At 37.1% G+C, this 13,555-nt stretch overlaps 1 protein-coding gene across 4 annotated transcripts in view; it reads right to left on the reverse strand.

Annotated features, from left to right (window-relative positions):
* Otogl (otogelin like) overlaps window positions 1-13,555 on the reverse strand; it is a 121,477-nt gene that overhangs the window by 63,842 nt on the left and 44,080 nt on the right. For 3 of the 4 annotated variants that reach the window (XM_050135530.1, XM_050135532.1, XM_050135531.1), the window contains exons 24-26: window positions 9,900-10,007; window positions 8,900-9,038; window positions 2,217-2,351 (exon numbers count right to left, since the gene is read on the reverse strand). In XM_050135530.1, coding sequence (XP_049991487.1) covers window positions 2,217-2,351; window positions 8,900-9,038; window positions 9,900-10,007 — 382 coding nt within the window. The remainder of the gene's footprint in view (window positions 1-2,216; window positions 2,352-8,899; window positions 9,039-9,899; window positions 10,008-13,555) is intronic. The other variant, XM_050135533.1, reaches the window with a different exon arrangement.

Below are 13,555 nucleotides of genomic sequence, written 5' to 3' on the forward strand. Positions count from 1 at the left end.
ATTGTCTTTATATGAGCATTTAACCAATTTCTCCCCTGTTGAAAAAGCATCCTTGATCATAAAGAGACCTTCACCTATAAATGAATATCTAGCTAATGGCTAAACTGAACATTTGTGATTACTTAAAATAGATGTCAATGTGACTGCAGAAGCAATTTTGTCTTGTCTGATTTGCTGAGTTGTTACTCTTGGTGTTCCTACCTGAGATCCAAGGTTCTAAAACTGCAGCCGAAGAATTTGGGGTAAGACTGAAATCCAAAGTAACGCAAATGTCAAAAAACAATCCAGGGGTGGGACAAATTACACAAATGACAGAACCTGTCCAAAATGAAAAAGTGTGGCCTTTTGTTTAAAACTGAGAAATAGCCCTCTTTTTAGCACTAGGGTTCATGTTTTCTGCCATGTCTTTTCACTCTTAGCCATTCCAGTGGCTGAGGCAGAACACAGAAACTGATCCTTACAGCAAATGTTCCAGATGACTTTCATGAAGATCTGTTTCAGAGAAAACTTGGCAGAATAATGTTCTGGGAATTCTCTTTGAAACAGTGAGCTTTAAAAGACCAGCGTCAGATCACACACTTCAAATCCACAAATTCACTGCCTTTAAAATGAGAGCACGTGGGTTGTGCCATCCAGGAGCTTCCAGTCTGAGCCTAGAACGCTTGACAGGCCCTCTTGCCCACATGCCTTCTGGATTCTCAGCCACACCCTTGCTCTATCATCCCAGGGGCTTTGTTTCAACCTAAGCCAATGGTTAAACCAACCATGACATTTTGTCTTTCAACTCTGCTCCTTTGACTGTGATCATTCCTGCAATGCTATCCTTCAACTCTTCATCTATCAATCCTCATTCATCTATCTCCATTCATCTGTCTATTATCTATCATCATCCATCTCTTCTTACGGTGTATAGTTCAGGTTCTGACTCTATATAAAAATAAGGATAATAAAAGGAAGGGGGTCAGTCCTTAAAATTCATTTTACTGACTTCCATTGTAATCTTCATGTGACTGAAGAAGGTGGTTTTGTAGTCATGCTGAGGGGAGCTGAAATTTGAGAAGCCCAAGACACTTTGCTGGAATGGCACAGCAGGTAGGTGATGGGTGGAGGTGCTAAATCACTTCTCAGTCACTCCCAAATCTATGCTCCAAATCTCCTTGAAAATTGAGGGTTGCTTTAGTGTTAGTGGTTTTTCCCAGGTGTTCTTCTAGGAGCCTATGTAGACCCTGACGCAACACATCACATTGTCCAATCTTATTTCCTTTAGAGAATCATTATTTTATTGAGTATATTAAAGGCAAGCAGTGTCTTTTCACTATGACAGCCTAGAAATTGGATGCAAGTTTTAGTAGATGGTAAGGATATTGATGAATTAGTAAATAAGGAGGTGAATGAATAAAATGGATTCTATCTTTTAATTGGACAAATTATTGGTATACAAGAATAAATGAAAGATGCAATGATCATATTTCATATATTGTTCATAGATACACGGAGAAGACCGAAAAAACACACATGGAACTGGACTAAGGGCTGAGGGGGATCTTACAGGGTCTTTGAGAGCATGCTGAAACATTTCCTGAAGGAGGTGGAACATACTGCACAGAATATGGAGAACAGACAGATGTATTCATAAATCACTTTCTCTAAAGGTACAGATAAGAGTAAAAAGAACCTAGAATATGTAAATAACTGGAAAATGATTCAACCTATGTGAGATATGGGATTGAAAAAGAAAACCATGAGAGGTGAGGTAGGAAAGATGGACAAGAGCCTAATTGGTGAGAACCTGGCAGGGCATAGAAAGACATATGAAAATTTTGAAGCACAACTGACATAGGAAATCAGATTTCCATACAGGGAAAGCCACTGTTGCTGCAATGGATGGAATGGAGTAAAGGGGAAGGGGCTGGTTGGAGAATTAGGAAGACAGACTGGAGGCTGCTGGAGGAACTCACATAATAGGTGTGGTTCTCAAAACCAGAAAATTGTTCATGGAAAGAAAAATTAGTAGATATAATTGAAATATGACAACACACAATATAAGCAGAAGATGCAAGTCATGTTTACCAAAACAACACAAACCAATGAAGAAAAAAATATAGATATTCTAACTACTTATAATCAGAGGTATCCAAGTATAGAAGCCATTTCTAGTCCGTTTTCTATATCAGTAGCACAAGTTGGGATTATTGTGAAAGAAAGAATTCACTTACCTGTTTGTAAGGAGCCTCATTGAGGTAGATTTCAGTGTTCCCAATTGATATCAAAACACTTTTAGAACAGACAATATTATTGTCAAAGCATTTCTTGTTCTGGGCAATCACAGAGATATCAGAATCATCTGTACTCTGAAATATGTCAAGAACACTTTATTGACACAAATGTATACTATATATAGTTTCGGTTATTTTTATTAACAAATGTAAAGACAACCAATATTTATAATGACTTCCATTCAAATTGAAAAAGATCATATGACAAAAGCAAAAATAAAAATTATACTTAACTGAAAATGAGAAAATATTCTATTGGAATACTGGTCTTCAAATAATTAACCTAATATGTTTTAAATTTGGTTCTAGCAAAGTTTTCAGAACTATCATAGCTCCACTTGTCAACCATTATATTCTCTTTATCAATATATAACCACTAACATAATAAGTCACAGAGATTTAACCTTTTTCAATTTGAATGTAAGCCCTCATCACCATGTGAGTTAACAGCTGAGTGACTCCAGAGCCCACTGCCCTCTCATCATGGCTCACTCCAGGAGCCTACCCAAGAGTCACTTGACTACACGTTGAGCTATGACCTGCAGAATACCACTAGCTGGTGCGAAAAGCTTTGAATTGCAATCAGGCATTTTCAAGGAGGCAGAAATCGGAGCTGAGACATAGACTAGAATGCACCACACATACACAGGCCTGCACCTGCATGAAAGACACTACAAAGGCAGGCCTGCATCCATTCTCATACAAGGGATATCCAAAGATGTTGCTTCCCGGAACACTTCCTTTCCTTCATTTTTATTTTTCTCCTATTTCATGTCTAATTTCAACTTAGTGGATCAACTTTGTCTTGCACTAGTATCCTCCTAGACTTTAGCTTCTGAATAGGTTTCCCCAGAGTGCAGAGGCAGGCCTGTAGGAGGAGGTCTCCCTTCCTCAACCTCCAAACGCTGAGACAGTTTTAGGATGTCTGATCGCCTTTCTCCCTCTTTCTCTTGTCATGCTACCTTGAATGAAGCGACCCTGGCTTCTCCCTTTGCCTTTACAGTTTCCCCTTCATTTACATTTCCCTTCTCTGTTTTTTAATCATGGTTACTAGCAATAGGAATCCTAAATCAATATGCGTCCTAGTTTGGCCAAACTATTCCTGCTTGTTAGTAATTCCAGCAGCAGTGCCTACAGGAGAGGGTTTGGTGAACAGTGCTGACAGTGTAATTAATGTGTCTGTGTGATTCACTTCTCCTTGACGGGTGCTGGGAGCTCTTGGCTTCATCCTGAACGCTCCTTCTGCAAAGCATTGCCTGAACTTTGAAAAGCAGCAAAATGAGGGCCATTAAGATGATTATAGCATTGTTCTACTAAAAAATTAATCCCACACTTCTATGTTTTTATGAACGGTTTTCAAAGCAGAAAGGAGTATATAATGCAGGGTGTTGTTTGTTCTTTCTCTTGGGAAGAGTTATTTAGATTAAAAGACGAGAAAAGTGGGCTACAAAGCTTCTACTACAATTACATTTCTGTTACCGTTAATCAAAGTAACTCAGCGTTAGCTCTATTCTTTATATTAAATCAGAAATGTCAAGAAATATTCTATATTACATGGTCTGTCTCCTAACACCCTGCTATGCTGACAGAAATCCGAAACAATAGCAATGCTAAGAGTTCTGTGTCTATAATTCCCCCTCCTGATCTACTTCAAGTTAATATTAGGTTTGGAAATAATGTGGCAGAGTTACTAGGCAACGCAGGAACAATTACAAAGCTAGATGGAAAAGGTCAATATCAAGGTTTTTTATTCTCCTTATTCTAAAAGCTCAGTTAGACAATAGTCCTCCAAAGGATTCCAAAACTTGAGATGTTGGCACCTTTCAAAGTGGAATAGTATTGTGCTTGAAGGGCCATTGTCAACGCCTGTCCCACATAAGCCGGAACCCCCTTTAAAGTAAACCATTCCACACCAAGTCCCCACTGATAGGTTTCTATGAATCATCAAATAATAAAGAAGGGTTTGTAGCTGCAAGATATTATGAAACCGTGGCAAGGCAGAATTTCAAGGAAGCAACACACATAAAAATATAGAATTTGTTAGAACCAGAGTCTGAAGAAAACTAGAGAAAAGAGGCACAAAAGTAGGACCAGGTGATCAGAAACAAAGGACCGGAATCAGAAGAATAACAAGAAGACAAGGATGACTTAGAAAACAGTATGCAAACGAAAAAGATTTAGAGGAAGGTGCTCAGTCAGTAGAGTGTTTGGTATATAAGCTGGAGAACGTGAGTCACCAAATCTATATTTTAAAAAAAAAAAGCCACAGTAACACATATTTATATTTCCAGTTCTTAGGAAGAAATAAATTCCTGGAACTCAAGGATAGCCAAATTTTTAATCTCAAGTTCAATAAGAGCCTCTGTCTAAAAATATACAATGGGGAAATATTTATGAAGATATCCAATATCTGCCTCTGGCCACTACACATCCACATGTATACACACACACACACACACACACACACACACACACACAGGCCCAAAAGTCCTTAAACTGGATTTCACATCTAAGTAATTATTTTCTTTTCTTTGTAGTTTTATATAAATTAAATAATATTCTCCCTATGACCCAAGAATCAAATAAAAGTGAACACACATGAATTTCTGTTCATCACTGTACCCCAGCTTCTGAGTCTAGGACTGACATTATAGAAAATGCATAAGGCATCACGGCAGAGAAAATACAAGCAATGTTTAAAATTTTCAGAGTAATGAAATCAGAAAGCTCTCAGGGGCTGAGGGAATTCAGTTACATTTGAAGGATCCGCTAAGGAGAACATTGAAATCCTTATCTAAAATAAGTTACGTGGGAAGAAGTCTAACAGGTGCCTGCTACTTGCTATGGGCTCACAGAATTAAAGTTCATCTCTGAAATCTGAGAAAGAAAATAATATACTTCCTCCAGTATCAAAAGAAGCACTGATATTTCCAGAAGGACATCTTGGCCTTGGGAAGTCTTGGCACATGATTTGAGCATCAAGAAGTATTACCACTAAAAAAGTGAAACTGGAAAGAATTTGAGAACCAAGAAATTGGACATAATCTTATTTTAAGACTATGAAAATTAGCCTAAATTGCTTAATCACTAAGTTATCATTGGCACACAATATTGTGTTTTATGACCAAATGAGATGGCTTCTCTTTTTAGATTTCTGTTTTATTAGCTTATCATGAGTGTCATAGTCAATTTGTCCTGAAACATTTGGGGCCCTGATATAGTTTTATTAGTTTCAGTAAAATTTCTTATGGTAAAATCATAAGAAATTTTCCTACCTTATTATTCACCATTAAGTTCATTTTCTTTAAATTACCAATAAAATTCAGCAAAAAAACTTAGTCCTAAAAATCAGTAAACAATGTTCTTTGGTACAAGAACATTGCCAGATAAACAGGTAGATACAATTCTGGAACTGGTGTTCTTCAAGTCTTCTTTGACAAAGTGAACTGATCTCCAACCAGACATTGAGTAGAATTACCTTTAATACACTGTACAAATGATTCTTAGGGTACATTTTTTCACACACAGGAAGGCAATCTTATTAAGATGTGAAACAGGAGAGGATGTATTCATCTTACCCTGAGGATATGGTAGCAAACTCAGATGAATATGGGCTATGGATACTCGGAAGAGTGGCTCTGTCCCTTTGCAGTACCAGTAAGAAAACTAACTACGACCATTCAGTATCAAATACTCAAACATACTTTCCTGGTCTAAACAAACGCTCTACATTAAAGTATTTTCTGCCTAGTCGCTTGTTTGAAAATGCATTTGGCCTCCTCAGTGATACTTCTCCTCATAGAGAGCATTTAACACAGAGACTTCAACTGGTCAATGTGCCCATAATAAAGACTGTGGAATGTCCAGTCATAAAAGGATTAAATATGTCACCCCTCTCTCCCACAAGGTTAAAAGATCTTAAGCAACAAGGGGTGAAAAAAGTCTAAAAGTCAGTAGTGGTGGGTAGCAACAAAGAAGCAGCATTTTTCAGATGTAACAGATAGTTTCACAGATAAACTCTTGGAGATGATGATAAGGTGTAAAAGACTTGTGCAAGCTTAAACCAAACAAAATCCCAGCACAGAGAAGGAAAGATTGGGCACAAAATCCCAGCACAGAAGAAGGAAGATGGTTGGAGGGAGGTCAATACGGACAGTGAGAAGAAGAAAGCATAAACAACACAAAGGATGTTTGAAATGAGTTGGTGGTCAGGAGAGTCCAAAAGACTCCCCGCAAAATGAAAGCAATTGATGTGGCCCTTGGTTGCTTCCCAGTCCTTGAAAATAGGACCCTATTGCCAAAGACACTACACACTTCAGATGCGGGGTTTAAAGATATTGAGTTGGAACTGCTCTGGAACTCTTCTTACTGAAGAATAAGTCTAAGCTTGGAAAGAAAAGGTTTGTTTGGCTTATGCTTCCACATCACTGTTCATAACTGAAGGAAATCAGTACAGGAACTCAAATGGGGTGAGAACATGGAGGCAGGAGATGATGCAGAAGCCATGGAGGGTAGCTGCCTATTGGCTTGCTCACTGTGGCTTTCTTAGCCTGCTTTCTTATAGAACTCATGACTATCAGCCCAGGGTTGGCATGCCCCACAATTATCTGGGCCCTTCTTCATCAATGAATAATTAATAAAATGCCCTATAGCCTTGCCTTCCTTTCAATCTCATGGAGGCATTTTCTTAACTGAAGCTCCCTTCCCCTCAGACAACTATAACATGGGTCAACCTTACATAAAATTAGCCAGCACATGTAATAGCCAGAGATGGCATGTAAATTGCAAAGGAAGAAAAGCAACCAATAGTCCTACCCAAATATAAAGCCTCAATAACACAATGATCACCAAAATTAAGATATCCCAAGGGTACAATATTGGCTCTTATATCTAGGAGGGAATCAACAGCTTAGAGGTGGAATTTATGTACATTGAAAATAAGACCCACTAAATAAGAGGAAAATCATGCCTGGCATTATAAAAACCTGCCAACGACAAGTGGCTAGTGAGGCCATGAAATCTAGAAGCGATCCTACTATTGCCACTTTACTAAAGCAATGAAATCTCTAGTTCCATTCTAAATATGTGTCCTTATACCTAGAGACTAGGGTGGCTCCCGTTCCTCATCAAAGTCAGAGATCATAACAGAAAGTCATAAATAATCAAACTGCATAAAACTAGTACAACCCCCATACCTAAGGACCAGAAATCATTGCAGCAGAGGGAGTGGAAGATTGTAAGAGCCAGAGGACCTGGATGTCTGCTATGAGATAGTGTCTCCTATCTATATATGACAGAAAAGTTGCCCACAAGAACTTTCACAGATGCTGTCACCTAGACAAAACCTGTGTAATGACAAATCTAGTTAAAGTATGCTGTGGATGGTGTGAATCTCAGCAGGCCCTATTACTAGATAAAGATCCACAGGAAGAAACAGTAGTATCTAGACACCAGATGGCATCCCTAAATCCATAAACATATCAGCAACATTGAATGAACTCAATAAGCTGTATTTATAGATGCATGTGTATAAAAACTAATTAAAGATAAGGCAATAAGTTGAAGAAAGGGGTGGAAATGAGAGGGGTTTGAAGAGGAGAGGGAAAAGTGGAAATTACGCAATTGCAGCATTCATGTATGAAATTTTAAAAATATAAACACATATGACAGATGTCATAATTATATAACACAAAATCCATGACTATTTTTCTATAAGAAACTTAAAATCATTCAGAAAGTATGGCCCCTTTTACAAATGGCTATTCAAAGATGCTTATTGTGGTTCTCGTGAAATAAGTGCTCTTGGGGAACTTCAGTTCTTTATAAGCAAAAGGCTCATTAGAGTGTCTCTTTTTTTTATTTTGCAGAACTTCTCAAAATGGACCTAATTACTCTACTTCCTAGAGAAGAGCTCACAGAACAGAATCACACATAAGCATAAGGTGACATAAAAGTTATGCCCAGAAAAATACATTAATCGCATATTTATTTGCCAGTGGATGGTGTCCAGTTCATTGTTTTTGTGTGACTTCACTGGAAAAATTACATATTTTCATTTAGAAATTTAATTCTGAGACCAGTGGTGTCTAAACAAACTATGCATATAGGTTATCTATACAGTTTATATATAAGAAATTTTAAGACTTTCTCATATATATATACATATATATACATATATATATATCCAGGAATTTGCCAAAGTATACCATCAAAATAGCATTTCTAGAATAAAAAATAATCTCTCTTGGTTTTTATATTCATAAGAATAAAATATATGGTTTAATGAGTTATATGTATATTTATTGCACCAAGCTAACAATAATTGAAATAATTTATATTTAATGAGCAATTACTGTGTAATCAAGCCCTTTCTATCCTTGGGATCGATATCCTCATTATCTTCATTTCACAGACAAGGCAAAAGGCACAGGGCTGAAGAATTAGTGTGTCCGTTACAAATAAGAAAATTTAAGATGAGTTTAAAGCTGAGCAATAAGTTGAAAACACTATGGCTTTCCTACGTTTTATTAGTAGTGAATACTAATGTGATTTGCCATGGACAACAGGCTGTTCTTCACATTGTCTTTGTATGAGTTCAAACCAAGAAAGTAATTATGACCAACCTTTATCAAAAACACCTGGCAATCACTGATGTAGTCATATTCCAACCCATCAAAGGAATAATAGTGCCGATCCCCATATACTGTGCACACTGCAGGACATGGATAATACGTGCAATTGAACATCCCCCGCCGACAAACACTATTGGAAGATAACAATAATTATCTTGTGAAGATATCAGGTTCAAATTAGTATTTTTATTATGTGTGTGTGTGTGTGTGTGTGTGTGTGTGTGTGTGTGTGTGTGTGTGCGGTGTTTCGCCTGAACATATTTCTGTGTACTATGGGGAGCAGAGTGCTTGTGAAGGCCGGAAGAGAGTCTTGGAGTCCCTGGAATTGGGACTCAAACCAGGGTCATCTTAAAGAGCAGCCAGTGCTCTACTGAGAGCCAACACGGCAGCAGAAGCAATTTTCTAATAGCCTAAACATTGGTTCTCAGAAGCATTCAGAGTCAATAATTCTTATAAGTATCGCCAATTCATTCTGATAACACCTATTACAGGGAAAAATTTGTCATTTTTTTTTATTTATACTACCAGACAACAAAATTAAGTCTGGAACACACAGAAAATAGGCAATTGAGTGAAAATTTTATATTCAAGATTCTATATTCAAAATTTTAGAACACTTGCATTCTTTTACAGAAATTTTAGCAAAAAATTATTTTTATGACACTTTTCTCACTGACTTCTAAACAATAAAACTTCTATTGAATAAGTTCAGCTCTTAGTAACACTTAGCATTTTCTTATGTTTGTAGTGTTTCTCTATGTTGCCAAATTGTCTTGTTTCCTACTTCTAGGCTAACAAATGTGCACTTAAAATGCCATTATTCCATCAGGAAAATTAGTGACTCAACTTCCATTAGCCTCCAGCTCTAATATGGGCAAGCTTGGTTATGAATCCCTCTTGCTAGTCAGACACGTCAAGTCTTGGCAGTCAAACAAGTGAAGTTAATACAATTGCTGAGGAAAACTTCCACAGAATAAATGGCTGTCCTTACCAGGTGTAGCATGGTGTGGAGATGACTTCCCCAGAGACATACTCCCAGTCCTTCCAGATGCAAGGACAGCTCTCAGGAACATAGCACTTTCCCTTGTGCTCCGCCATTCTTTCAAACGAAGAGGTCACATGAGTAGAGAAACCGGCAAGCGTCAGGCGGGCTCTCAGGCTCTAATTTTATCATAATCACCTCTGTGTTTGCATTGGAAACTGAATCTGGTCTTCCCCTCTTTCCCCTATAAGGTCCCTGTGTATCACAGTACTAACTAAATACCATTAACATGATCAGGTATGATTTGACCTCTTGTTATATAGCACAATAATTATAAAAAACGAGAGTATATTATAACATGGCGAGTTGTTCTAGAAAAAGCCATTTGAAGAGAAAATGGGTGGCCCAGTCACCATTATTAGCTACCTAAGAAAGGCCGCGCTGTCTGACAGTTCCTGGTATAACAATAAATTATGACAACAATAATATTTTCTGCTAAAGAATTTAGAGAGCAAACAAGCTTGTTTCTCGATGCTAAGATATAAAATTATGACAGTTTGCTTTAGGTGTATTTAAATGAAATATATCAAGTATTTAACTTCCCTTTATGTTAGTATGCTGTCTTGAATGTGTGGTTTGAAGCGTTTTCCCATCTTAAAAAGTTACCACAGAACAAACTATCTAAAGATATCTAGTACTATAAAATGTTTAGAACATATAATTTAATAATAATGTAACAATTCAAACTCATAATATTGGAGGAAATAATGTGCTATCAAAATATTCTGATATTAAGATTAAATAAATCTACATTGCATAGATTATATGTATATCAATACCCTAATTATAAATATAATTTTTCAATATTCTTATATTTTGCCTAAAATCCTGTATATAAATTAAGATAATTAACAAGCATAATAATAATAAATATAATTGTAATACTTTAAATATTATTTAAGTATATAGTAAAATCACTAAAATGCAACATTTGAGTGAACCTTGATAACTAATCGATATTAATGTGTATATGAATAATTAATTGATTAAATAATTTTAATAAGACAAAAACAAATGACCAAAATATATTATTACCAAAAGATATAGAATGCATTTTTATGGTTTTTTTTAAATGCTATAATTCATTGTTATAAAACATGTGGCTGAGGACTGAGGATTTTACATCAGTATCTGTAAGTCACCCAGCATGTATGAAACTCCGGATTCCATCCCCAGAACAATAAAAAAAATTACCATAAAGTTTTGAATCCTAAATTCTTAAATAACCACGTGTGTGTTTTTAGACCTCTGCTGTCCTCATAGCTTTGAATACAGTGTGGCGCTTTCTTGCGGGCGCATACAGTCTGTTAGACTTTACACACTACTCAGGAGGGAAATGGTATTCGTTATCATTTAGCCATAGAATATACATTTTTGTTGATAAAAACTGGATAAAGGAACTTGAATGTGTGTCAATGATGTATTGTCAGATTCAATTTCTTTCCCACCAGCTATTCCTCAGGTTCCACACCCTTACCTCACTCTTCCAAACCTGCCCATCTTCTTGACTCTAAATCCTTTTTTTTTATTATTATTATTCTCATCGTTTAGGTCTCACTTTAGTTCTCTCTTTTCTCCGTCTTCTCTGTCCCTAACTTCCTCACCAGCTTCAGTACTTAACAATCTCTATCAACTCCTCATTGAGGATTAATCAAGTGGATTAAATATTTGATTATATGGGTGATAAAGACCCCAATAACAAAAGCAAGTATTTTTGCTTACTCTTACACAGACACTATCTTCAAATACGCCACAGGCTCACTAACCTAACGACACTGCACTACGGTGAACTGTTTTCACCTTACACATGTATTTTAATGCCTCCCCTAAATCCCCTTCCCAAAATACTGTTTCATAAACCTTAGTTGTTTCAGTCAAATGGACCACGACCTCTGTAGACCCAGACACAGCAATAGTCTTAAGTGATTATACAGAAGACTGATGAGTTTTTCACACCTACTTAAAGCCCAGGTGAAGGAGAAAGACACTGCCCTTATGTGTCTTTCTGGTTTGCTGGGGGTTGGGGGAAGCCGGCAATAAGCACTAACTGGGCACCTACTGTGTAACTGGTCTGCTGTGATGTACTCAGCCATCCATGAAACAAACACCACTACACTCATTTTTAAAAGAAATTGAAACTGGGTAAACGTGCCCCAAGGTTATTTAATAAGGAGGACCAATATTTGAAGCCACCTATATTGACTTTCCCTCGATTTTGCATTAGGGCAAGGATTTCTAAACTAGGTCCATGTAGATCTTTTACAGCCACCAAATCTATCAGGATCCCAGAAAATATATGATATACTAAGACATTGTCTCAACATAAGCCAGAAAAGGTCATACTGAAGAGAAGATAACTTAATTACCATCACTGACCTTTTACTAGAAGTGTTTCTGTTTGTATTTTTTTCCCTGAATCAACCAGAAGCATCTCAGTTCTTTCTAGCGCTATTTCAATATAATTACGGAAAGAGAGGTGGCACTTCTCTAAGTTTCTTAATAAGGTTAGCCAGGAAATAAATGTCAAGTTTGAACTGAGAGACAAAGGTAGTAGCAAACAGCATCAGACGCTGAAATAAAATTTAGATATGGCTTTAATCGGTCATGCATCCCAACAGTTGCAATCAAACAGACCAAGCCATGTTGCAGGCTTTAATTATTTGACCACAATAAAATTTTTCTTTCCCTTGTCCTTTAGATAAATTGTTTTCCTTGCTTGTTTGATCTATGGCCTGATTTCCACCTGTCGTTGCTCTTCTTGTGTGCAGGCTCTTGTCTTTTGTGACCTTCTTTCTCTCCCTCCTATGCCCTTCTCTAGACAGACTGACATCGTTCCCAGATACTTGGCTCTTTGGAGCCATTTAGATAAAGGTGATTCTCCTGGGAGACAAGCCACAAGGCCTATTCCTACTGTGCTCTGACTTTTATGAGTTGTTCCTGGGAATATCTTTGTGGAACGTATTCACTGAGGAAGAATGAGTGACCCATTTACCTGAGATGGCCCTCTCTCTATCCATCACTAGACAAGCAAGAGCCAAGGAGACCTGATTCTATGAGCACTAACAGCCTTCAGATTCTGTCTGTCTATTCTATTCTGTATTATATGTACCACAGGTACACGGTATTTCTGCAACTGAAGGAAATGAAGGAAGGATAGATATCCTGCAATTAAATTGTGATTCATATATATTGAACACACTCTACACACACGCATGCATGCACACTCACACACACACACACACACACACACTTATCTTACAATATATTACAGATCTTACAATGCCTATCTAGTTGAGGCTTCAGAGGAATGTGTAGAAAAAATCATTCAACTAACAGTAGCAGAGCAGGAATTCAAGCTCTGGTGTGAATGCAGTCAGAGTTCCCACTTAAAGCAACCCCTGTCTACCCTCAGTATCGTTACCTGAAATGTTTATAATTAAATCAGTCGGCTTCACTATTACAAATTAATGTCACTGATGATCCCTGCATCAATGGAACGTATTTGATGTATACCTAGATAGTGCCTTGAGAAAAGATAATTGATGGTGTCGTATGCCCACCTTATCTTAAAATGTGTACTTTCTTCAATTCGGTGCATGCCTCCA

This window comes from Alexandromys fortis, unplaced genomic scaffold (genome assembly GCF_014885135.2).
Source record: "Alexandromys fortis isolate MF-2015 unplaced genomic scaffold, M_Fortis_MF-2015_v1.1 scaffold_24, whole genome shotgun sequence".
Lineage (NCBI taxonomy): Eukaryota > Metazoa > Chordata > Mammalia > Rodentia > Cricetidae > Alexandromys > Alexandromys fortis.